The sequence below is a fragment of the Oncorhynchus mykiss genome, chromosome 11 (assembly GCF_013265735.2).
Source record: "Oncorhynchus mykiss isolate Arlee chromosome 11, USDA_OmykA_1.1, whole genome shotgun sequence".
Taxonomy (NCBI): Eukaryota; Metazoa; Chordata; class Actinopteri; order Salmoniformes; family Salmonidae; genus Oncorhynchus; species Oncorhynchus mykiss.
The window spans coordinates 37,190,282-37,215,792 of NC_048575.1; the positions used below are offsets into that span (position 1 = coordinate 37,190,282).

The window sequence follows — 25,511 nt, forward strand, 5'->3', positions numbered from 1 at the left end:
GGGGCCTATAATATCATGGCTCTTTCTCAATTAAATGTTTTCCTTGATTCCTCTCATTTGTCTCTTTTCACCTTTTCAAAATCCATTGGAGAAGATGGGAGGAACCTTTTGATCTTCTCCAATTGAAAAGAGACTAGAAGATGGGATGCGAGAAATCACAGGACTCGAGAGGGAGCCAGTATCTTATTCCCTATGTCTCCCATGACTAATCTGACCCTCTCCTCCCTTTCTACCTCTCTCAGCCGGAGGCGCCGCCAGCCTCAACCCAGCAAGGGGCGCAGCAGGCGGATGAGGAGGATGAAGGGGACCTGAACAAAGCCCTGGGAGTCCAGAGGTTTCAGCAGATCATCAGCCCTGCCCCCAGGATCCCTGACGAGCAGCACCGCACCTACAGCGAGGAGGACTTTGAGTGTAAACACGCACACACTTGTACACACAGGACATTCACACTTAGGTGGTTCATATACACTTTATATACAAAAGTACGTGGACACCTCTTCAAATTAGTGGATTTCGCTATTTCAGCCTCACTCGTTACTGACAGGTGTATAAAATTGAGCATACAGCCATGCAATCTCCATAGACAAACATTGGCAGTAAAATGGCCTTAATGAAGAGCTCCGTGTCTTTCAACGTGGCACTGTCATAGGATGCCACCTTTCCATCAAGTAATTTTGTCAAATTTCTGCCCTGCTAGTGTTGCCCATGTCAACTATAAGTGCTGTTATTGTTAAGTGCAAACATCTAGGAGCAACAACGGCTCAGCCGCGAAGTGGTAAGCCACACAAGCTCACAGAACAGGACCGCCGAGTGCTGGAGAACACAGCACGTAAAAATGTTCTGTCCTTGGTTGCAACATTCACTACCGAATTGCCTGTGGAAGCAACTTCAGCACAAGAACTGTTCGTCGGGATCTTCATGAACTGGGTTTCCATGGCAGAGCAGCTGCAAACAAGCCAAAGATCACCAGGCGCAATGCCAAGCATTGGCTAGAGTGGTGTAAAGCTCATCGCCATTGGAATCTGGAGCAGTGGAAACGCATTCTCTGGAGTGATGAATCCTGTTTCACCATCTGGCAGTTTGACGGATGAATCTGGGTTTGGTGAATGCCAGGAGAACTCTGCCTGCCCCAATGCATAGTGCCAACTGTAAAGTTGGTTGGAGGAGGGCTGTTTTTTTAATGGTTTGGTCTAGGCCCCTTAGTTCCAGTGAAGGGAAATCTCAACGCTACAGCATACAATGACATTCTAGATGATTCTGTGCTTCCAACTTTGTGGCAACAGTTTGGGGAAGGCCCTTTCCTGTTTCAGCATGCACAAAGCGAGGTCCATACAGAAATTATTTGTCAAGATTGGTGTGGAAGAACTTGACTGACCGGCACAGAGCCCTGACCTCAACCCCATCGAACACCTTTGGGATTAATTGGAACGCAGACTGCGAACCAGGCCTAATCGCCCAATATCCGTATCCGACCTCACTAATGCTCTTGTGGCTGAAAGGAAATAAGTCCCCGCAGCAATGTTCCAACATCTAGTGGAAAGCCTTCCAAGAAGAGTGGAGGCTGTTATAGCAGCAAAGGGTGGACCAACTAAATATTAATGCCATTGATTTTGGAATGAGATGTTCAACGAGCAGGTGTCCACATACTTATGGTCATATAGTGCACTTTTGCAGAAATTGTGATGGGGATACCATAATTATTGTGAATCGTAGATTTAAAACAGTTGATTCTTTGATTTAAATTAGTCCCTCTGAAAACCACAAATTATTTTAACTCCATAAACCACACTCTTTATAACCACTGAATCTTTCTGCAGACCACCGTCACTCCTCACACCACATGCACCATCCCCTGTCCAAGCTGCACTTCGAAGGGAGGAGGAAAAAGAGCGGCAAGAAGAAAAAGGAAAGCGACCGCAAGGACAATTCAGGCCCCACCAGCAGCACCTCTATTGAGGAAGGAGAGGATGAGGAAGATAATGAGGAAGAGGGTGGAGAGAGCCACACCCATCTCTCTGAGACATATTGTGACACCGTCAAAGAAGATGTGCAGGTAATTAGTGACACCTATGCAAATCAAAACTGGTTCTGTCAAAGTTTTCATAACATTCGTCAGGTCATGGCAAATGTTCTTTTAACACAAAAACTGTCCAGTGGTGTTGATTCTAGAATGTTTGTATAAAACATTTGCCTGATGTTGCAAGAACGTGCTCAGAACACATTTCATATTTTCTTTAAAGGTTCCCGTAATGTTTCATAAGGTAGTGGGAGCAGTCTGGTAAGAACATTGTGGGGACATCACAAAACACATGTTCCCAAAGCACAAAAACTCCAGTTGATTCTACAATGTTAATTTTAGGGTGCAAAAAACATTCACATGATGTTGTGAGAATGTTCCCAGAACACATTTGGTCGGTTCTTTAAAGGCTCCCAGAATGTTTAATTTGATTGTGGGAACATTGTGTAGACATGACAAGAGATACAGTATGTTCCCGAAACACACAAACTGCCCAGTTGTGCTGATTATTTCAATGTTTATATTAGGTTGCAAAACCATTTGCCTGTTGCAAGAACAGGCCCAGAACACATGTGTTATACAATTTCCTAAAACATTTATTAAGGTTGTGGGAACATTGTGGGTGATATGACAACATATAGGTTCCCAAAACACTAAAACTGTCCAGTTGTTGACATTCGGCTACTGTTTGTATCAGGGTGCACATAAACGTAACATTCAACAATTTCAAAGACTTTACTGAGTTATAGTTCATATAAGGAAATTGAAATAAATTCATTAGGCCCTAATCTGTGGATTTCACGACTGGGAATACAGATATGCATCTGATACCTTTTAATAAAAAAGTACGGCCATGGATCAGAAAACCAGTCTGTATCGGGTGTGAACACTATTTGACTCATGCAGCTCACCACATCTCCTTTACATAGTTGGTCAGTATGTTGATTGTGGCCTGTGGAATCTTGTCCCACTCCTCTTCAATGGCTGTGCGCAGTTGCTGGATATTGGCGGTAACTGGTGATCTAGAGCGTCCCACGTGCTCAATGGGTGACATGTCTGGTGAGTGAGATATGCCACGCCTGTCTGGTGGATGGATTATCTTGACAAAGGAGAAATGCTCACTAACAGATGGAAACAAATTTGTGTATATGGAACATTTCTGGGATCTTTTATTTCAGCTCATGAAACATGGGACTAACACTTTACATCACATATGTCAGAGTCAAGGCCCGCGGGCCACATCCGGCCCGCAAGAAGGTTTTTTACGGCCCCTGGGATGATCTTGATTTATTATTAGAACCGGCCCGCAGCAAGCCGGCAGCCCGCAGATCTTTTACACGCACCAATACTACATTTCCCACAATGCAAAGGTGACGCACCGAGCAGTAGGCTGCTTCATTTCAATATTTATTGGCACAGCAGTCGTCAGCATCACAGTAAAATTAACTTTCAGATACCCATCAAAAATGGCAAAACGGAAGGTGGATACTGAGAACCGGGGGTTTCAAACAAGGTGGGAGTCGGAGTATATGTTCACGAAGGTAGCTGGAAAACCTGTGTGTCTTCTGTGTGGAGAAAGTGTGGCGGTACTGAAAGAGTATAATCTGAGACGACATTATGAAACGAAACACGCGGACACACACGCGGACGCAACTGTCAAGGCCAGTTTTATTTTGGCAGAAGAGATCGCTAAATCAGCCCGGCCATTTACGGAGGGGGATTTCATCAAAAACTGCATGATTAAAGTTTGTGACGAAGTTTGCCCAGAAAAAAGGCAACTCTTTTTAAATGTGAGTCTGAGCAGAAACACCATTGCCGAGAGAGTAGACCAGTTGTCCATCAATCTAAAAGAGCAGCTTGTGAAAAAGGGAAAAGATTTTATTGCATATTCCTTGGCTGTGGATGAGAGCACCGACATTTCTGACATTGCCCAGTTGTCAATTTTCATCCGCGGAGTGGACTCCAACCTAAGCGTGACAGAGGAGTTTTTGGCTTTACGTCCTATGCATGGCACAACTACGGGGCATGATTTGTATGAAGAGGTGTCAAGATGTGTAAATGAGATGGAGCTGCCTTGGGAAAAACTCGTGGGTTTGACAACCGACGGAGCACCTGCGATGTGTGGACACAGGAGCGGACTGGTGGCGAAGATACGGGAAAAGATGCAAGAGGAAAACGCGACAGGTGAGCTGACAGCTTATCATTGTATCATACACCAGGAAGCGTTGTGCGGTAAAGCCTTGAAAATGGAGCATGTAATGAGCATCATCACGCGCACAGTTAACTTTATCAGAGCCAAAGGTTTGAATCACCGCCAGTTCAAGGCATTTCTGACGGAGTTAGAAACGGAGCATGGTGATTTGCCTTATCACACAGAGGTGCGATGGCTAAGCCAGGGAAAGGTGCTTCAAAGATGTTTCGAGCTTCGTGAGGAGATTTGTCTGTTCTTGGACAGCAAAGGGAAAGACACAACACAACTCCGAGACGAAATGTTTCTGTGTGAAATGGCTTTTCTGTGTGACATTACGAGTCATCTGAATGCAATAAACTTGCAGCTGCAGGGTCGGGATCGTGTCATCTCTGATATGTACAGTACAGTGAAGGCATTTAAAACCAAACTGACTCTGTGGGAGACGCAGATGCGGAAAGAAAATTTGAGCCACTTTCCCAGCTGCCAGACCATGAAAGAGAAGCTCTCTACCAGTGCGTTCCCGAGCACACAGTTGGCTGATAAAATAGGTATGCTTGCCGCTGACTTTCGACGCCGATTTGCTGACTTTGAAGCACAAAAAAGCAGGTTGGAACTGCTCGGTAACCCATTTGCTGTTGACGTGGAAAGCTCACCACCAAACCTCCAAATGGAGTTGATTGACCTCCAATGCAATGATGCACTGAGGGCAAAATATGCGGCAGTGGGTGCTGCGGAGTTCGCCCGTTTCCTCCCCGGCACAATGCCCCAGCTGCGCATCCAGGCTGCTCAAACGTTGTCTATGTTTGGCAGCACATACCTGTGTGAACAACTGTTTTCTTTGATGAACCTGAACAAAACATCACACAGAAGTCGACTTACTGCTGAACACCTCCACTCAATTCTGAGGATTTCTTCAGCTCAGAGCCTTACCCCGAACATTGATGAACTTGTGGAAAAGATGGGACACCACCAAGTATCACCCTCAACCTCAAACAAGTGAACATTACTGTGCAATCACATATTTAGAGTTTTTACTCAGTTCAAGTTTAAAAGTTAAAATTTAATATTTGTTTTCACTGCATGTTACTTCTCCTTAAACAAAGTGTTGTTTTTGATTAATAGATTTTTGCACTTTATTTTTTTGTATTTCAATCCAATTATATTTTAAAAATATTTCAGTTGAGTGGATGATAGAAAATTGCTATTATTGTTTTTTCTTTGAAGTAAATTTAGCCCACTTTTGCTAAAATAGAAAATATAGTCTACTGATGGTGCCTTGAATACCGGTTTCTTTCATTTAATGTTCATGTTATGGGGATATTTATATAAAGGAAATTTGTCTTTTGTGTCTGTTGAAAATTAAAGATTACTGACAGAGCCATAAGAAAATATTGCTTTATTTATCTGATCATATTGTAATATATTTGTTAGGTTTTCAGTAGGTTCAATTAGGTTCACTAGACTATATGCGTCATTTAAAAATTTTTCAATGAACATTCGAACAGTCCGGCCCTCGTCTTGTAGCTGATTTTTTTATTTGGCCCTCCGTCCATTTGACTTTGACACCCCTGCTTTACATGTTGTCTATATTTTTTTTCAGTGTCGGTTGTGGAAAGAGGGAGGGTACATTAGAAGAGAGGATCCCAAAAAACAAAATATGCTCAGTTGCGATGACATTCATACAATGTTTAAGTTGGGTTGCACAGGACATTCCCTTAATGTTGTAAGAATGTAATGAGTCAGTTTTTATGACGTTCATAGCATATTTGTTTTAGGTTTAACAAAATATTCTGTTGAAGTTCATGCAATAAACATTTTACCTTTGGAGATCTTATTTCAAGAACATTTAGATAACTTTTATCTAATATTACCACAACATTCCCAACATGCAAATTTGTAGCACATTGGAATACATGCCCCAGTTATGTTTCTCTCCAGATGTAATGGCAATTCACATTTGAGGATTGTATTGTAGGCAGTGTCAATTTTAACACGTAAGTCATGGTGGGGCAAACTCTAAATGTTGATTTCTTTATGCATGCTAGCAAAGCCACTACACAATACTAAACAATGCCCACAAACCGTTAGGGCCTACATAAAGCTGTCCCAACAGCAGCTTTCTTTTCAGCACCATGGAGTGAATCCTTACCAACGCTACACCTGGCTATTAGCGGAGCCTTGTCTGGCAGCAAAACAGTTAATTCAGCCTCATTTACTTCCTTTTTATAAAACATAGCTGATATGGCTACTTGCTTAAACAAATGTGGTTTCTACTGACAACTGATGGCAGAAGGGAACGATGAGCGCTTAACAGGCAAGCCGTAATTTCGATGACGACATTAATGAGCGAGCTAAGACTGATGTACTCAATATAACTATTTGTTCAGCCTTTTTGAAATGTACAGTGACAGAATTCGCAACATTGGCCGTTCTTACAGTATTCCCCCTGTACACCGTCAGAACCATAGGATATCTAAAGGGGGCATACAAGCAGACAATGAAAACCCTTAAAATATTCAATGACGTTTCTCTAAAACACGTTATCGGCTTCACGTGCACCGCCAAGCTAAGTTATGAGGGGGGAAAGGGACCAAATGATTAGGGTGAGGCACATGGGCTACTAACAGCTTACTACACTACATAGACTTAGTATTACTTTCTTAGCTACAGTATACATATCTCCCTGGCATATTACATCATTTATGCAGCAGCATACAAGACATGTCTGGACTCACATTGTTGTGCTATGCTCACTTGTTCAGGAAAATGGCGTGGCGCTCATTGTGGGCAAATTGTCATCAAAGTCTGGCATTCTCTGGATTTATGGTGCTTTCAAGACAACTGGAAACTATTAAAAAAAACAAGGTTGAATCATGACGTCGGTGATCTTCAGGTCGGAGCTCTAGAAAGAGCCTTCTATACACTACAAGTCAAAAGTTTTTAAGAACACCTACTCCGGTGTTACTATTTTCTACATTGGAGAATAATAGTGAAGACATCAAAACTATAAAATAACACATATGGAATCATGTAAACATGTAAACGTCTCTTTTTCAGGACCCTGTCTTTCAAAGATAATTAGTAAAAATTCAAATAACTTCTCAGATCAAAGGGTTTAAACACTGTTTCCCATGCTTGTTCAATGAACCATGAACATGCACCTGTGGAACGGTGAAGACACAGCTTACAGACGGTGGGCAATTAAGGTCACAATTTTGAAAACGTAGGACACTAAAGAGGCCTTTCTTACTGACTCTGAAAAACACCAAAAGAAAGATGCCCAGGGTCCCTGCTCATCTGCGTGAACGTGCCTTAGGCATGCTGCAAGGAGACGTGAGGACTGTAGATGTGGCCAGGGCAATAAATAGCAATGCCCGTACTGTGAGACGCCGAGGACAGTGCTACAGGGAGACAGGACGGACAGCTGATCGTCCTTAGTGACCAACAATATGAAACAACACCTGCACAGGATCGGTACATCCGAACATCACACCTGCAGGACAGGTACAGGATGGCAACAACTGCCCCGGTTACAACAGGAATGCACAATCCCTCAATCAGTGCTCAGACTGTCCGCAATAGGCTGAGAGAGGCTGGACTGAGGGCTTGTAGGCCTGTTGTAAGGCAGGTCCTCACCAGACATCATCGGTAGCAACTTCGCCTATGGGCACAAACCCACTGTCGCTGGACCAGACAGGACTGGCAAAAAGTGCTCTTCACTGACAAGTCGCGGTTTTGTCTCACCAGGGGTGATGGTAGGATTTGCGTTTATTGTCGAAGGAATGAGCATTACACTGAGGCCTGTACTCTGGAGCAGGATCGATTTGGAGGTGGAGGATCCGTCATGGTCTGGGGCGGTGTGTCACAGCATCAGCACAGCAAAAACTGGCAAATATGGTCCAGTCCTTGAGGAGGAGCTGCACTGCAGTAGTTAATACAGCTGGTGGCCACACAAGATACTGGCTGTTACTTTTGATTATGACCCCCCCCCCCCTTGTTCAGGGACACATTATTCCATTTGTTAGTCACGTGTCTTTGGAACTTGTTCAGTTTGTCCCAGTTATTGAATCTTGTTATGTTCATACAAATATTTACAAATGTTTTCTGAAAATAAGCGCAGTTGACAGTGAGAGGACACTTCTTTTTTAGAGTTTAGTAACCAAAAAAGTGTTAAACAAATCAAAATATAATTTATATTTGAGATTCTTCATATAGCCACCCTTTGCCTTGATGACAGCTTTGCACACTCTATATTACTCCACTCAGACACTACCGGAATTTAGAAGATTGAGTTGCACCAAGGTCTCATGTGTGCCCCCTCTCTCCTTCATAGTTTTTTCTGTCAGATGAAGATCACCTGGCCACACCTACCACAGACATACCCTGCCCTGCCCGATGGCTGGAGGTTATTCCCCAGTCTGCCGTGAGCACTGACCCTGAAGATGCCACCTCCACGGAGTGAGTACACCTCTCTAAGTCCACCCCCATTTTCATTCCATTATTACCAAAATGATGTGATCGGGTGAGAATCTTTGGCAGTTGAAGTGTCTCATCCTCCTTTGCGGCACAACACAGGAAGGACTGTTTTATAGCACGTAGCCTGATACTGCTCGCTTTGAGGCGTTCTCCTTCGCTGATTGGATGAGAGAGATTTGTGTGTGTGTGTCGCCCACTTTACGTTACCATGTCCCAGGCATCCAGGCAGCCTGCAGGGTTCTGATCTAATAGGGCCTGATTCCTCCAGCAAGAACAAAGAGCCATATTTCACCTGTCTGACTGTTTCCATAGAGAATTCCGACCCTTCCTACTAACACACCTCTCCTCTCAACCCTCCACCTATGGCATTTAGTCTCAGGACACATTAGTGCTTTGTCTTGTCTGGGATATAGCTTTGTGGGCTCTCCTTTCATCTCCTTTCTCAAGTCTGCTGTAATATCACTCTGTGGACTTCCTACTACTACTTCTAAAACTGCACACTACACATTGGAAGGTAGAGGTGTCGCCCAAGTGAAATATTCTGACTGCAGAGGGATCTTTGGAATATAGTTGCTTTCTGAAACTAACAGCTTTTTGGAGACCTTGAGTGTTTTTCAGGTTTCGGAAGGATCCGCCTGGACTGATGAATTCTTAGTAGGAGTTTTCAATCTTTTAGTTTATCGATAGCGACATTCAGACTTGGGTTTCATTTGATTAAGTATTTTTTCTTCTCCTGTGAATTGATCTTTTCTGTATGTTTGATGTGCTTGTTCCACGGAGTGTAGAGGGAGACCGACAAACCATTCTCCTTTTGTATCTTAGAAAATGTGCATTTTTGTCATTTTCTGGCCCAGTCTCCTAGATGTAAAAGTTATGTTGTGTAGCTCACTCCAGGTTCACGTCTAATATTTTGTTCACCTTAATGTTAACTCTAATTTCTTTCTCTCCTCTCCCAGAAAGCCCTGTCCGGCCTCGTCCAGCAGTGACCCATCCGACCCCACCCCTCTTATCCGCGTGGCCAGCCGCAGCTACGACCTGCAGGAGCGCCGGTGCACCGGCAACATGACTGGAACCGAGCAGGCTAAGTACGAGCGCATCCCCACGGACGAGAGCGAGGCGCAGACACTGGCCTCCGCCGACCTGGATGGGATCAAAAGTGAGTCTTGAGGAATATTGCCAACCTCGGTCACTTCATGTTGAGCTTTTGTTCTCACTGAAGCAATGTTTTAGTGCTTACTGTAATTCCACGGTTGTTTGTATAATTTAATTCAGAGCCAAGACGACATGCGGGTTCTCTCTTTGTTTAGACAACATGTTATATTTAAAGTTCTTGTACTTGTACATTTTTAAGGGCTGTTTTGTCATTTGGGAGATTTATTCAGAACCCCGGTACTCTGAACTAACCTCTCCCTGACCTAAGAATCTAAACTCTCCCTGACCTTCGTGTTCACTCAGACTACTGTGCCAGATTAACTTTTAAAGATGTATTTTTACATTTTACTTCTTCAAGTGCTTAATATCTTGCTCTTTGTGTATCTGCGCCTGTTTGTGTGTGTGCTTGTGTGAAGAGAAGAGTCTGGCTCCACTGAAGGTCAGAATGCCCTAAACAGAAAGAAAGAAGGGAACACACTGGGGTACATTAAAGTCCTGTGACGTCCCTAGCTCCAGTGGCAACCGGGGTGATTTACGTCAGGGGGTCGACCCCTCAGCGGACAGCGGCAGCTTATCAGAGAGTGTGGTGGACACTGACAAAATAGGAGCGAAGTCCTCTAATTAAATTTGCCTGTTCCCGCTCTAAGCTGAGGCCCCTGGAACCAGGCCCGAGTCAACCCGGTGGCTAATTGAGAAAGCTGCCCCTCTGGTTCACAACCCCTGGGTCATAAGTGCCAATAAAACAATGTGGAAGAGCTAAGTCGTCTGGGGGAAAAAACATGAGAGAAGCTGAATTGCATGAAGATGATTTGATGTGGGTCCAGTGCCAACATTGGGCTACGTGACATACAGGGTGTGGCCTTTGTCAGGGTCCCTGACCGCATCAGGAGTCTCCTCGGGTGGATCCTCTTTTATCTGCTTCCCAGCACTGCAAAGCAGCCTGGGAAAGTGCCTCTGCGGCTGGCCGCTGCTCAACGATCAGAATTATTAGATCACTGTCTCATTCCTCTTTTGTTCAACCCTCCTGTTAGCACCTCTGCTAGTTAATGCGCTTGGACACTTTCTACCCTAACCAGGTCAGGTGAGGGTCAAGGAATGCTTTTTTTCCCCTAACTACATTCCTGGACACGCAAAGACTTGTGCTTGAGATTGGAGAGGTCACGGTTCCTCATTCCCATGCCAGCACTATGCCCACCACCAAGCGCCTCTCCTTCAAGAGTGCCAGCCTTGCCTGAGCCAAGTCCCACTCCAGGACTTCCCAGACAACCACACACGCACAACTGGAGTCCGGCACATTGTGAAGCCTCTAAGGCGGACGAACGGTTCCAGTAGACATAGCCCCAAGGTCTGACAAGGTACAGCGACACCTTACAGTGAAACCCAGATAATGAACAAGAGGCTCAAATGACAGAAGATCATACTTCGTTCCTCTCCAGTTTCACTCGCCGAGTTTTCGAAGGGCGTACAGGACAACTTGTTCTTCAGGAGAAATGCTGTCATTTTTATACACCCTCAGTTTTAGGTGATGAATTGATGAAGGTGCTCAACGACCAGGGTGTTTCTCAAACAGGGAAGGAGCCCACTGACAAAGGTAAGGTTGGTTCCTACCTCAGAGGATCATCCACACCCGTTGCTGCATTCCCTCTGAGATGTAGCCAACCAGCTCGCTTTCATCCAGCCTTGTTATCTAAACTGTCCTTGGTTTGCGGCAAGCCTGGTAACCCAACTAGGGTTTAATAGCGGGAACCAGGTAACTGAGGTTTCCGGCCCAAACCCACTCCCGTTTCCCGGGATAAATAACTGTGAGAAACCGGTAAATTATAATAAATTATTTATCTGAACAGCTTGAAGTGAAATAGAACTGTTAAATGATATGCAATGTCCAAGTCTGTCTTTACGACTTCCTCTGCTCTGCTATCTGCATGATCAATCATCAACACTCAGGGTGGGGACAGACAGCGCATCTCATATGGAGTGCAGTTCACAATGCATGTATCATCTCATCAGCAGGTAACTTTTTTTTCTTGTGACAGGTACATTTACTGTAGCATAGCCTATGCTACAGTAATATTAGGACTAATATCTGAATATGCATGTCATTTACACATCTCTGTCTGGCTTTCAGGGGTCACCTTATTTTTTATTAAGATCCTATTTAAAAATTGCTACTGCAGAGTTTTAAAACAGCCTATCACTCGAATATCGCTCCAGCAGGTTATTGCACTGGTCATCCCCAAAGCCAACACTTCCTTTGGCCGCCTTTCCTTAAAGCTCTGCTGCCAATGACTGGAATGAATTGCATAAATCTCTGAAGCTAGAGTCTTATATCTCCCTCTCTAACTTTAAGCATCAGCTGTCAGAGCAGCTTACCCTGTACCTGTACACAGCCAATCTGTAAATAGCACACCCGACTACCTCATCCCCATATAATTACTTACCCTCTTGCTCTTTTACACCCCAGAATCTCTACTTGCACATCATCTGCACATCTATCACTCCAATTCATGCTAAATTGTAATTATTTTCACCTCTAGGGCCTATTTATTGCCTAGCTCCCTACTCTTCTACATTTGCACACACTGTACATAGATTTTTCTATTATTTCTGTTCTTTACAGTTATTGACTGTACGTTTGTTGACTTGTAACTCTGTTGTTTTTGTCGCACTGCTTTGCTTTATCTTGGTCAGGTCACAGTTGGTTAAATAAAGGTGAAATAAAAAAATACAAATAAGTTGAAATTCACACCTTATTGGGTTTTGACCATTGCAGAACCCATTTTATTTTTGTGAACTTAAGTTAACAATTTTTATTTAGCAAATAAAGACAACTGGCATGGACAAAATTATTGGCACACCGGAGCAGGTACTTGGTTACACCGCCTTTGGCCAATATAACAGCCAACAAATGAGTTGGATAAAATATAAAAGGTTTCTGTGTTTTTGGAGTGCATCAGTCCAACAACCGTTTGTCTAATGAAGGTTGTGGATCATCCATCAGGACAACCCCAAACACACATCAAAGCACCCTGAAATTGTTCAAGAAGAAACACTGGACTGTTCTGGAGTTGCCACCGAAGAGTCCAGATCTGAATCACATTTATAACCTATGGCAAGAGGTGAAAACAGCAGTTGGAGGGCAAACATTAAAGAATTAGAGCAATTTGCTGCTGAAAAGTGAGCCAAATTGCCAGTAGAATGTTGCAGCAAGCTCATTGATGGCTCCAAGAAGTGTTTGTCTGCAGTTAACTTGGCCAAAGGCTGTGTAACCGTGTCTTTATTTTCAAAATAATATTGTAAACTTAAGTTTACAAAAATTTTATTAGTATTTCTGCGTTGATGACAATCCAATAGCACGGTATGGAGAACACTTTTAAAAATTTTTTTTATATGAAATAGGGAATTCTTTAAAGATGGACTATGCAGAAATTGCTTCACCATTTCCCGGTTGCTAAAATTCTATTAGTTTGCTTAATTTGTGACAAAGCAAGCAAGTATAGAATCGTTATACCATCTAAACAGCTGTGAAATATATTTTCCATAACCCAAAATATTGTTTTTTTTCTACTGTTTGAAGTTGTTGTGCAAAACTGAAAATAAAAAAAAATAAAAAAAACAGGAAGCATAGAAATAGCGCACATACAACAGATCCTACCGCTTCTTAGACTTTCTTTCAATGAGAATGACAGATCTATTACCCATCTATTACCTAAGTGATGTTTGGTCCGGTCACCCCAAAAATATAAAACTGTATATTCTGTGCCTTTGCGAAGTAATATCATAACCCTGGGAGGTTCTCCAATGTCTCGCAAAGAAGTGCACGTATTTGGAGATTGTTTTGCTGTTTTACTAGACTTTGAATATGCCTTTTGAGCATTGTGAAGTTATTAATTACACTTTTGTTCGTGAATAAAACAAACTTTTTGTCCTGAGTCTTATGTTTGGAGCAAATCCAGAACAACACATTACTGAGTACCGCTCTCCATATTTTTTTTTAAGCGTAGTGGTGGCTGCATCATGTTATGGGTGTGCTTGTAATCGTTAAGGACTGGGTTTTTCAGTCAAGAGGTATGTATACTTTCTGAAGGCACTGTACCAATAGGTGCCTTCCTTTTGCGAGGCATTGGGAAACCTCCCTGGTCTTTGTGGTTGACTCTGTTTTGAAATTCACTGCTCGACTGAGGGACCTTGTAGATTATTGTATGTGTGGGGTACAGAGATGAGATGAGGTACTCTGGAGAAAAAAAATCTAACCCAGAAATTCCAGTCCATATGATACATTATAATACAATACATGTTTACAGTACACACTCAAAGATTAGTGGAGCTTGTTTAATTTATTTACCCTAGACCGCATACATCTATGGGCTTTTGTGTTTTTCTGTCGTGCGTAATGTACGGTAGCCTATGTATTGGATAACAGCACAATAATTTGGCCTTTTTTTGGGATTGGGCTCATAACATTTATTTAATATAGGTCTCAGGCAGCATCAGGCTTGAATGTTCATGCCTCTCAAAACACGAATCAAATCCATATGCTGTGTATGGTTTAGAATGACACTTGTGGTTTTGGCGGGAAATACCGGGTTACCTGGGAGAAAAATTTTAACAAATCTTGGGGTGGAACATTTTTGTAAAATATTGCGAAAATATTAAAGCCTAAACCCAACCCCACAGCATTGCCAGGTGAACAAAAGCAACGGCCTGTTCTGTGACTGTGGGTCTCTGAGATGTGATCTAGTAGCGGGATGGTGGAGGTCATTGCAGAGCCAAGAGCTCAGTGTTGGGCAGACCACTGTCTTGGGAAAAAGCTGCAACACTACAATGTTGTAATACTTGATAATGTAATGTTGACACTGTTATTAGTGTTTGGGATCACAATCACCACCACACCCTCTCTCACTATTGGTCATTCTGTATCTCTGGCTATGATTTTTCACTCACCTCTCCTCTCTCTCCTTAGGCCATCGTTTTGAGGATGTCCCTGGGGTACGGAGACACCTGGTCAGAAAGAGCACCAAAGGCCAAGTGGTGCATGTCGGCAAGGACCACAAGGAGCCCTGCACACGCAGCCAAAAAAAGGACCGGACCCCACATGAGGTGAGCGACGGAAAATACAACCTGTAGTATCCACTCCTTTGCTGATGTTGGGACACATTGTCACATCCCTTGTTTCAGATATGATTGAGTTTTATTCATCAGATGGTTTTCATGGATTTGCTGATGTTTTTGGCAAGGATGGTTTGAATGTAAATATGGTTAATTGCTTCTTGGTCCATATTTAAATAAATAAAACTAAAATTGGAACATCAACTGGAAAATCCGCTACAGTATATTTTGTGGATGGGAGAGTGGGCAGGACACAATAAAAAATTAATGAATGAGTTCTTTCCTTTCACACACCCAATAGAAAGGGGCAGAGAAGAGCTCAGGTAAGGAGACACCGGGTTCTCCCTGAGAGAGGGAGCCATGTTCTATTAACACACACGCATAGGTCCCCAGCAGGTAAACAACAGGTTCCTCTCAGGGTAAACTGTGTGTGTGGGGGGAGATGTAAGGGTCCCCTGCTCTGTGCACGGGTCTGTGTTTAGTCGTCAGTGTATTAAGCCCACACCACCTCCACCCTCTCGCTCCTTCCAGTCGTTACCACCAGTGGTTCTGTAACTTATCATTCTGCCTCCCAGCCAGACGGCATGGTCATACTGGACTACTTCAGCCAAATGGCCCGGCCCCACAAGGTGAGGCGGCTCAGTCGGTCAAATGCATGTTCCAGCAGTGTGTGCATGTAGCAACGTGTCTCCACATGAGAGTAGGTGCAGTATGGTTACTCGATAATCATTAGTTGTGTTGGCTTGGTACTGAAACAGGTAATGGTTGGTTGGGTATCACTAACTCATGAGCATGGCGTTAGATTGGTTTCTCTTTAACCAGACTTTTGGGAAGTGATAAGGCTGTAGGGTGTAATACTGTGTTTCTACTGATGATAGTATCTACTGTATTTATACTGTATTTTTACTCATCACAGTTTGTTTTCACTGAAACGTTGCATTCGCCTGTTGCTTAGGCTATTTACCACTGCCTATATTTGAGAAGTGTTTTGGCGTTGTGGATAATTTCATTGCATAGTTGTTCTTAATATAACCGAGTAACACTGGTGAGTGTGTTTCTGTTTGACGTCAACATGCAGCGCAGACTTGGGAACAAGTACTATTTAAAATCTTTAAAATACTTTGAGCGTTTGATGTCAGATGGACGGGTTTGCAGTTTTGAGACTTTTCTATTGGTCCATTAAGCCAGGCAAGCTCAATCAAGCACATATGATCATGTATTTTAAATGATTTCAAGTAACATTTGAATCCAGGTCTGATGCACCTTGCATGGTTTTCAGAAGTCAATAGGTTCAAGGACCAGTGCGAACTACTTTCACACTTCACACTTTGGAAAGTGAAACTAGAATACAATTACATATAGTTCTCTGGATGTGTTTTCTGATCCTTAGAATACTTTTTGACTGTCTTTAAAGAAACAGCATGAGCCTGAGAAGAGCTAGCGTTAATTCTAAAGCAATATTTGTAGAAGAATTCAATCCGACGCGGATACAGCCACATTAAGCATACTGAAAACAATTTCCCCTGAAAGATCAGTTATTCAGATCCTCACTGAATCTAATCCGATTGGCTCAATGGTAACTTGGTTGGAAGGAGATACTGGTTTGAACATTTACGATTCAGACTCCTGGATGTCCATGGGCATACACTGAAAAATATTGACTTGCATTGGTTTTTGGACAAACATGATTTTTTAAAAGTTAACCGTTGGAGAAAGTGGCCACCGGCCAGATAAAAAAATATATAAAAAAATAAAGCATGGATTGCTCTCTTATCTTGTCCATAGAGTGATTAAGAGGGTTGAAGAAACCAATGTTATTTGGGTACACTATCCCTTTAAATTCAGCCTGTGTCCCCCTCAGGTGTTTGTGGAGCTGAACGAGCTTATCATAGATAAGAACCAGGAGATGCAGTGGCGGGAGACGGCCCGTTGGATCAAGTTTGAGGAGGACGTGGAGGAGGAGACGGACCGCTGGGGCAAACCCCACGTGGCCTCGCTCTCCTTCCGCAGCCTGTTGGAGCTCCGCAAGACCATCTCCCATGGTAGGAGAGAGTTTAGAGAGAGAAGACTGTGTGCAGTGTTTCCCCTATATGAATCGTTGCCGCCACCCCTAAATGTATACAGTACCAGTCAAAAGTTTGTACACACCTACTCATTCAAGGGTTTTTCTTTATTTTTTACTATTTTCTATATTATAGAATATTAGTGAAGACATCAAAACTATGAAATAACACATGAAATCATGTAGTAACCAACATTTTAGATTCTTCAAAGCAGCCACCCTTTGCTTTGCTTTGACAGATTTGAACACTCTTGGCATTCTCTCAACCAGCTTCACCTGGAATGCTTTCCAAACAGTCTTGAAGGAGTTCCCACATATGCTGAGCACTTGTTGGCTGCTTTTCATTCAATCTGCGGTCCAACTCATCCCAAACCATCTCAATTGTGTTGAGGTTAGGTGATTATGGAGGCCAGGTCCTCTGATGCAGCACTCATCACTCTCCTCTTTGGTCAAATAGCCCATACACAGCCTGGAGGTGTGTTGGGTCATTGTCCTGTGGAAAAACAAATGATAGCCCCGCTAAGTGCAAGCCAGATGTGATCTCGTATTGCTGCAGAATGCTATGGTAGCCATGCTGGTTAAGTGTGCCTTGAATACTAAATAAATCACTGACCGTGTCACCAGCAAAGCACCCCACACCACCACCTCCATGCTCACATTGGGAACCACACATGAGGAGATTATCTGTTTACCTACTCGGCAGTTGGAACCAAAAATCTCAAATTTGGACTCCAGACCAAAGGACAAATTTCCACCGTTCTAATGTCCATTGCTCGTGCTTCTTGGCCCAAGCAAGTCTAGTAGTGGTTTCTTTGCAGCAATTCGACCATGAAGGCCGGATGCATGCTGTCTCCTTTGAACAGTTGATGTTGAGATGTGTCTGTTACTTGGACTCTGAAGCATTTATTTGGGCTGCAATTTCTGAGGCTGGTAACTAATGAACTTATCCTCTGCAGCAGAGGTAACGCTGGGTCTTCCTTTCCTGTGGCGGTCCTCATGAGAGCCAGTTTCAACTCAGTGCTTGATGGTTTTTGCAATTGCACTTGAAGAAACTTTCAAAGTTCTTGACATTTTCCGCATTGCCTGGCCTTCATGTCTTAAAGTAATGGTCTGTCATTTCTGTTTGCTTATTTGAGCTGTTCTTGCCGTAATAAGGATTTGGTCTTTTACCAAATAGGGCTATCTTATGTATGCCAACTATACCTTGTCACAACACAACTCATTGGCTCAAATGTATTAAGAAGGAAAGACATTCCACAAATTAGCAAGGCACAACCTTTGATTGAAATACATTCCAGGTGACTTCCTCATGAAGCTGGTTGAGAGAATGCCAAGAGTGTGCAAAGCTGTCATCAAGGCAAAGGGTGGCTACTTTGAAGAATCTCAAATATAAAATATATTTTGATTTGTTTGTCTTTTTTTGGTTACTATGCAATTCCACATGTGTTATTTCATAGTTTTGATGTCTTCACTATTATTCTACTATATAGAACATAGTAAAAAATAAGGAAAAACCCTTGAATGAGTAGGTATTCTCCAAACTTTTGACTGGTACTATGTATGTATACATGTATGTTGACTCCAATGCTTCCCACAACTGTGCCAAGATGGTTGGATGTCCTTTGGGTGCTGGACTATTCTTGATACAGGAAACTGTTGAGCATAAAAAACACAGCAGCGCTGCAATTCTTGACACTCAAACCAGTGCGCTTGGCACCTACTACCATACCCCGTTCAAAGGCACTTAAATATTTTGTCTTTTCCATTCACCTCTGAATGGCACACATGCACAGTCCATATCTCAATTGTCTTCAGGCTTAAAAATCCTTCTTTAATCCGTCTCCTCCCCTTCGTCTACACTGATTGAAGTTGATTTTAAGTGACATCAATAAGGGATCATAGCTTTCACCTGGATTTACCTGGCCAATCTGTAATGTTTTGTAAAGGCAGTGTATTTTTTGGGGCGAGACAAAGTATTTAAGTGCCTTTGAACAGCGTATGGTAGTAGGTGCTAGGTGTACCGGTTTGTGCCAAGAACAGCACCGCTGCTGGGTTTTTCATGCTCAACACTTTCCTGTGTGTGTATCAACAATAGTCCACCACCCAAAGGAAATCCATCCAACTTGACACAATTGTGGGAAGCATTGGTGTCAGCATGGGCCAGCATACTTGTGGAATTGTAGAGTCCATATCCCGATGAATTGAGGATGTTCTGAGGACAAAATGGGGGGGTGCAACTCAATAGGAAGCTGTTCTTAATGTTTTGAACACTCAGTGTACGTGTGTGGGAGTGTGTGTCTGTGTGAGTGTGTCTGTGTGTGCCCACCCTGCTGTGACCTCAGTGTCATGTGTGCCCTCTGCCACCAGGGGCGGTGTTGTTGGACCTGGACCAGAAGACTTTGCCTGGCATTGCCCACCAGGTGGTAGAGCAGATGATCATCTCAGACCAGATCAAGGCTGAGGACCGCGCAAACGTGCTCCGAGCCCTGCTGCTCAAACACAGGTACGCCACCACCACTACACCTAAACACCAACCAGGACAGCTCAGTGGAAAATACTTGTTGAGTATCTAGTAACCTAAGTATGGAAGTACGGAATACTTGTGTAAATTAAGTGTGTGGACCCTTTAAACTCTGGATATTATTTTTCAACAGGAAAAGTATAATAAAAACTCTCTGTAGTTTGTCTACCATTTTGACCTCAGATGAAATAGCGTTATTAGTTCAGCATGTCAATTTACACAATGTTAACCTTGCGATGTCTCTGCCTGGTCCCGCCGCCTGCTTGCTTGATAGCGTGCGAGAGGGCAAGGTGCGACATATGCATCTCCTGCTCAACCTCTATGTGCCTTTACCTCCCTCGCCCTGCAGTCACCCAAGCGATGAGAAGGAGCACAGCCACAACCCCTTCCCCAGGAACATCTCGGCGGCCAGCCTGGGCAACCTGCTGCCCCAGCAACACAGCTCCAACCACATCCACCATCCAGAGCCCTCCGTCACAGACCCCCTCATGGGCTCGGCCAGCACAGGGGAGCAGGAGACACGTATCGACATGGAGAAGAACGACCTGCAGGTAGCTACAGTATAGTGTTGATTTTATGTAAGGAGTAAATGCTGACGTTTATTTTTCCAAGGTAATGTACAGAACTGAGGCATGTATCCCGTGTATACCAAAAAAATAAAAAATACAGCGCACATTTAAGAGTAAAAAAAAAAAAAAAATTCTACTCTTTTGGTTGCTAGAGAAGCACCCCAGTCTTTTGGTTGATATTTATGGACACAACCCAGTTGTTCGTTCTATATGTTCAGTTGCCATACACGCTGGCGACGTTCTTGTCCCTTGCTTGCTAGCTACCCAACTAGCTACGGCTAACAAAGTCACATCCTTTGAATCCAGAATAAAAGCATTTTGTTTAAGCTCTTTTCTAATGACATTCATTTGGATACATCCATAATGTCTGTAAAAACAAATCAATACTAGCTAGCTAAGTTTTTCCTCATTGGACCTGTGTTTACAATGTATCCCATTTCTGTTTGTGTGGTTGTCGGTTTAGCTTTCTGTAATTTGTAACAAGTGTGGTCTGCATCTTTGGGTGCATATTTCATCATGTTTGCAATGTGTCCCGATAGCTTTTCCAACTGTCCCGTTATTTGGTTTTAATGTCCATTTTAAAATGCCCTTCTAGCCAATCAGAAACAAGTATTCAACAGTGCTGTGTATACGTAGTGAGGAATGTATTAGGCAGATTATTCTACTGCTAAAGAGTGTAGGTAAGTGTGTGTGTGTGTGTGTGCGCAAATTGTGTACACAGGGATATTGAGCTATCATGTAAAAAGTATCTTCATTGGATAATTTTTTGTGGAGGGGGCAGTCTGTCACATTGAGTTACCATGGCCTGGGTTAAGTCTGTCCTGATTGGTATTGCAGCAGAAGGAGTCTACTCCAAATATCGGCATACACAGGTCGAAGTCCAAGCATGAGCTCAAGCTGCTGGAGAAGATTCCACAGAATGCTGAGGCCACTGTTGTCCTTGTGGGTGAGTGGTCTTTTTTTAATTCATCTAAGAACCAGAAGTACCAGAAAGCATCTCCTGTTACCTTTTTCAAATAACCTACTACCACTACTACCTCTTCTTCTTCGGGTACTTATATTTGTCCTATTTGACACGTTATTATTTTTTTTTTCTATTTTCTTTGGGGATGGGTTTGCATGTCCCAAATTTCCCTGATACACACTCGGTGAGTGGGGTCACGGCCAGGGTCAAATAACATCTGAAACAGTAGTCTAATATCAAGCATTCCCACTCTGTGCAGTGTAACAGCATGCCCTATAACCCTCTGTCCCCCCTTCCTCTCCTCCAGGCAGCGTGGACTTCCTGGAGCAGCCCACCATGGCCTTTGTGCGGCTGCAGGAGGCGGAGGAGCTAGACTCTGTCCTGGAGGTCCCAGTGCCAGTCAGGTTCATCTTTGTCCTGCTGGGTCCCCCCAGCACCAACATGGACTACCACCAAATCGGACGCTCCATCTCCACACTCATGTCTGACAAGGTCAGTGCGCTGTACTGTGAAGGCGAGAGGAGAGCAAGAGTCAATTGATTTAGGTTTAGTAGAACATCTGTGGGCCGAGTTTCCTGGCCACAGATGAAAATCACTTTCAATGAGAATCTGCATTGATAATGCTTTTTAGTCCAGGACTAGGCTTAATCTGTGTCCTGGAAACCATCTCTATATGTTTTTATTACTATGGTCATACTACATATTATGGTTATTTAATTTCGCACACAACTCTGAATGCAAAAAAGAAAATCCAAACACAGAGTGAACCTGTTTTGTTCTATGAAGGCTCACATACTGTAGGACAATGAGTATAACTCCAGTGTTTTTCCTGTTCTCCCGCGCAGCACTTCCATGAGTCGGCCTACCTGGCGGACGACCGCCAGGACCTGCTCAACGCCATCAACGGCTTCCTGGACTGCAGCATCGTTCTGCCACCCTCCGAGATGGGCGGTGAGGAGCTGCTACGCTCCGTGGCACGCTTCCAGAAGGAGATGCTTCGCAAGCGGGAGGAGCAAGGAGCCCTGCTGGCCAAGGAGCCCAAGAGCCAGAAGGAAAAAGGTGGGGGAATCCCACAATTTTGTTCACAGAAAAATGATGTCCTAACTTTCCTAGCTTCTCAGACCGTAACATGGAGCCGGATGATAATATTTTGAAAGTTTCCTTTTTTTTAAATGCAAAAAAGATTCCAAAGAAACGTCACTTTTCTAGTCCAGTATTTGAAATCGGTCTATGTTTATGTATTCCAGAGGCCCTCCTCTCCCCCGGGAAGCCGGGAGACGACCCCCTGCAGCGTACTGGACGCCCCTTCGGAGGCTTAATCCGAGACGTGAAGCGCCGCTACCCAAAGTACGTGAGTGACTTCAAGGACGCGCTGAACGCCCAGTGCGCTGCGGCCATCATCTTCATCTACTTCGCTGCCCTCTCCCCCGCCATAACCTTCGGAGGCCTCCTGGGTGAGTCTCAGGGGTTAAATGCAGCCAGCTAGCAAATTCTGGTACATTTACAGAAATGTCCCTGTGTAAGTTAAGAAAGTGACGGAAACATTAACCGCAACTACCCATCTACCCCTATCAACACACAACCAGACACTTAGCATGTGTTTAAAGTAGGCATTGGAGCTATATTGAATATGTACTGAGAATGGATTTCGTAGCTTTTTAAAAAACCTTCTTAGGTCATTCTCTGAATGTTGCCTGTGTGGGTTCTTGACTGTGTGCCTTGTGGTAGGTGAGAAGACTGAGGGTCTGATTGGTGTGTCTGAGCTGATCGTGGCCACAGCTGTGCAGGGTGTTCTTTTCTGCCTCCTGGGGGCCCAGCCGCTCCTGGTGGTTGGCTTCTCCGGACCCCTGCTCGTCTTTGAAGAGGCCTTCTACTCTGTAAGTTACCTCAAACTGAGATGTGAGATTACATTATTGACTACCTCGTAAGAGTAGGGCTGGGCGATATGGCCTATATATATATATATATATATTGGCCATATCGCCCAGCCCTACTCTTATCTCTAGATCCATCTATCTCTAGATCTATATATATATATATATATATATCAGTTTGTGTTGACTCAGTACTTTTGCTGACTCAGCTATCCAGCTAACTATCGATTAGCATTAGTGGCTAACACGAGTTAATTATATAATTATAGAAGCTTGTGGATTTATATTAAAATCAAAGTGGAAACAGCATCGTAGTCAACATTGTTGCACGTGCTGCATTGACCATGCAGACTGAACAAAAGTGTCTCGTGGTCAAGCAACAACAAATGCGCTCCTTGAGTGATGGGATGGGACTAGGTCTGTGTGGAAAGCAGCATGGAGAGAGCGGAGAGGGATAAACTAAAAGAGTAAAGTAAACTATAAAATTGGACGTTACACACCACGTATCACGTTTAACAAACCAAACATTCAAATACCGTTATAGAAGGTAAAGAGAACCCCAAACCAGTCCATGCATCAATACCGGCATAGTAAAATACGGTATACCACCCAGCCCTACATAAGACTCCCTTTTGTATTTTCCTGCTGTTGATGTTGACCTGTATGCGTGGCCACTCTTCCATCAGTGTCAGAACTCAATACTCAGTTTTGTCTTAATTGCTTCCTTACCATTCTCTCTCTGTGTGTGTCCATAGTTCTGTAAGGGGAACGGGATAGAGTACCTGACGGGCCGGGTGTGGATCGGCTTCTGGCTCATCATCATCGTGGTGACGACAGTGGCCTTGGAAGGTAGCTTCCTGGTCCGCTTTGTCTCACGCTTCACCCAGGAGATCTTCTCCTTCCTCATCTCGCTCATCTTCATCTTCGAGACCTTCTCCAAGATAGGCAAGGTACTGTACACTTGACACTCCGTTAACTATAGTATTGAAATTGATAGAAATGATTTAGTGCCCTTGTAAGTGCTAAAAGCACTTTACGTTGTAGAGAGGGGATCCAATCTGACTACTGATAATAAATGGAACTGACTTTAGATTGGACTGTTCTCAAAACATGGGGTCAAAACGAGTATGTTTTCCTAACGGGTACACTCTTAAGAAAATCTTTTGTGGTTGAGTGGCCCTGATCCGAGAACAAAGTGAAAGGGACAGACAGCCCAACTTTTATCTGGGCTTATGATTTCAGGAATGTTACTATTTTTAGACCTTTGTCGAACACAAGACTTTCAAGGGATAATTTGTGTCTGGATTAATCTGTTTGCTGGGACCTTACAGGTATGTACATTTTAATCCCTCTGAAGCCGTGTTGAAGTGATCTCTGTGTGTGTGTGTGTGTGTGTGTGTGAAGCGGTGCTTTAATGTGAACCCATTTTTTCCTGTGTTGCCGGGCAGATTTTCATGGAGCACCCACTGCAGCGCTGTTACCTTGACAACAGCACGGCGGAGAACGCAACGATGGAGAATAGCACCCTGGAGCTATTGCTTGGCAACAGCACTATTTCGGTGGTGTCGGTGAAGGTCCTAGGGGAACCCAACACAGCACTGCTCTCCCTTGTACTCATGTCTGGAACCTTCTTCATTGCATTCTACCTGCGCAAGTTCAAAAACAGTGCCTTCTTTCCTGGCAAGGTAAGACACTGGTACACTTTATGAGGTGAAGGGGCTCATGTCATCCTCACTCTAAGCACAATAGGGTTATCAGGGTGTATTTCAATTCAATACAAACTTAAAGGATCATTTGGGATTTTGGCAATGAGGCCCTTTATCTACTTCACCAGAGTCAGATGAACTCGTGGATAACATTTGTATGTCTCTGTGTCCAGTATGAAGGAATTTGAGGTAGTTTCGTGAACCAATGCCAACTACCCTCATTGCCAGACTCCCGAAGTATCACTTTAATTATTTAGAACATAGTTTATTGTAAAATCACAGAACTTCACTCCCCAGTGTCCCATCATGGGCTGTGTGTTATGCATTGCCTACACCTAACTATTTTGTGTTGTTCAGCTCCGTAGGATTATTGGAGATTTCGGGGTCCCCATAGCCATCCTCATCATGGTCCTAGTGGACTACAGTATACGTGACACTTACACACAGGTGAGTAGTACTGCAATTAATATAATTCCAAAGCCCTTTATTAGTTTGTTCATTGTATTGTCTAGATTAATAAGCTTAACTACTGTCATACTGAGAAATTATAAAGAACTAGTTACTTTGACGACATATTAGTGCATGTTATGTCATCACCCTCTAAAACACATCACTTCCCTGACCCCTGACCTTGTGTAGAAACTGAGCGTGCCCAGTGGCTTCTCTGTGACCAGTCCTGAGAAGCGTGGCTGGGTGATCAACCCCCTAGGCATGTACACCCCGTTCCCCATCTGGATGATGTTTGGCAGTGTGCTGCCCGCCCTGCTGGTCTTCATCCTCATCTTCATGGAGACACAGATCACCACGTGAGACACACTGTCACACTACAGTACCCAGCACCCCTGTGTTCCATCATGAGCTCCCCCTTAGTAG

The 25,511-nt window shown here is 43.7% G+C and overlaps 1 protein-coding gene across 4 annotated transcripts in view; it reads left to right on the plus strand.

Moving 5' to 3' along the window:
• The window catches only part of LOC110535651 (anion exchange protein 2), a 107,400-nt gene that overhangs the window by 75,157 nt on the left and 6,732 nt on the right, over positions 1 to 25,511 (plus strand). For 3 of the 4 annotated variants that reach the window (XM_021620778.2, XM_021620774.2, XM_021620776.2), the window contains 17 exons: positions 243 to 411; positions 1,818 to 2,053; positions 8,542 to 8,666; positions 9,641 to 9,840; positions 14,797 to 14,933; positions 16,804 to 16,984; positions 19,372 to 19,507; positions 19,875 to 20,076; positions 20,932 to 21,040; positions 21,366 to 21,550; positions 21,904 to 22,117; positions 22,306 to 22,512; positions 22,787 to 22,935; positions 23,688 to 23,882; positions 24,381 to 24,617; positions 24,996 to 25,085; positions 25,278 to 25,444. In XM_021620778.2, coding sequence (XP_021476453.2) covers positions 243 to 411; positions 1,818 to 2,053; positions 8,542 to 8,666; positions 9,641 to 9,840; positions 14,797 to 14,933; positions 16,804 to 16,984; positions 19,372 to 19,507; positions 19,875 to 20,076; positions 20,932 to 21,040; positions 21,366 to 21,550; positions 21,904 to 22,117; positions 22,306 to 22,512; positions 22,787 to 22,935; positions 23,688 to 23,882; positions 24,381 to 24,617; positions 24,996 to 25,085; positions 25,278 to 25,444 — 2,939 coding nt within the window. The other variant, XM_021620779.2, reaches the window with a different exon arrangement.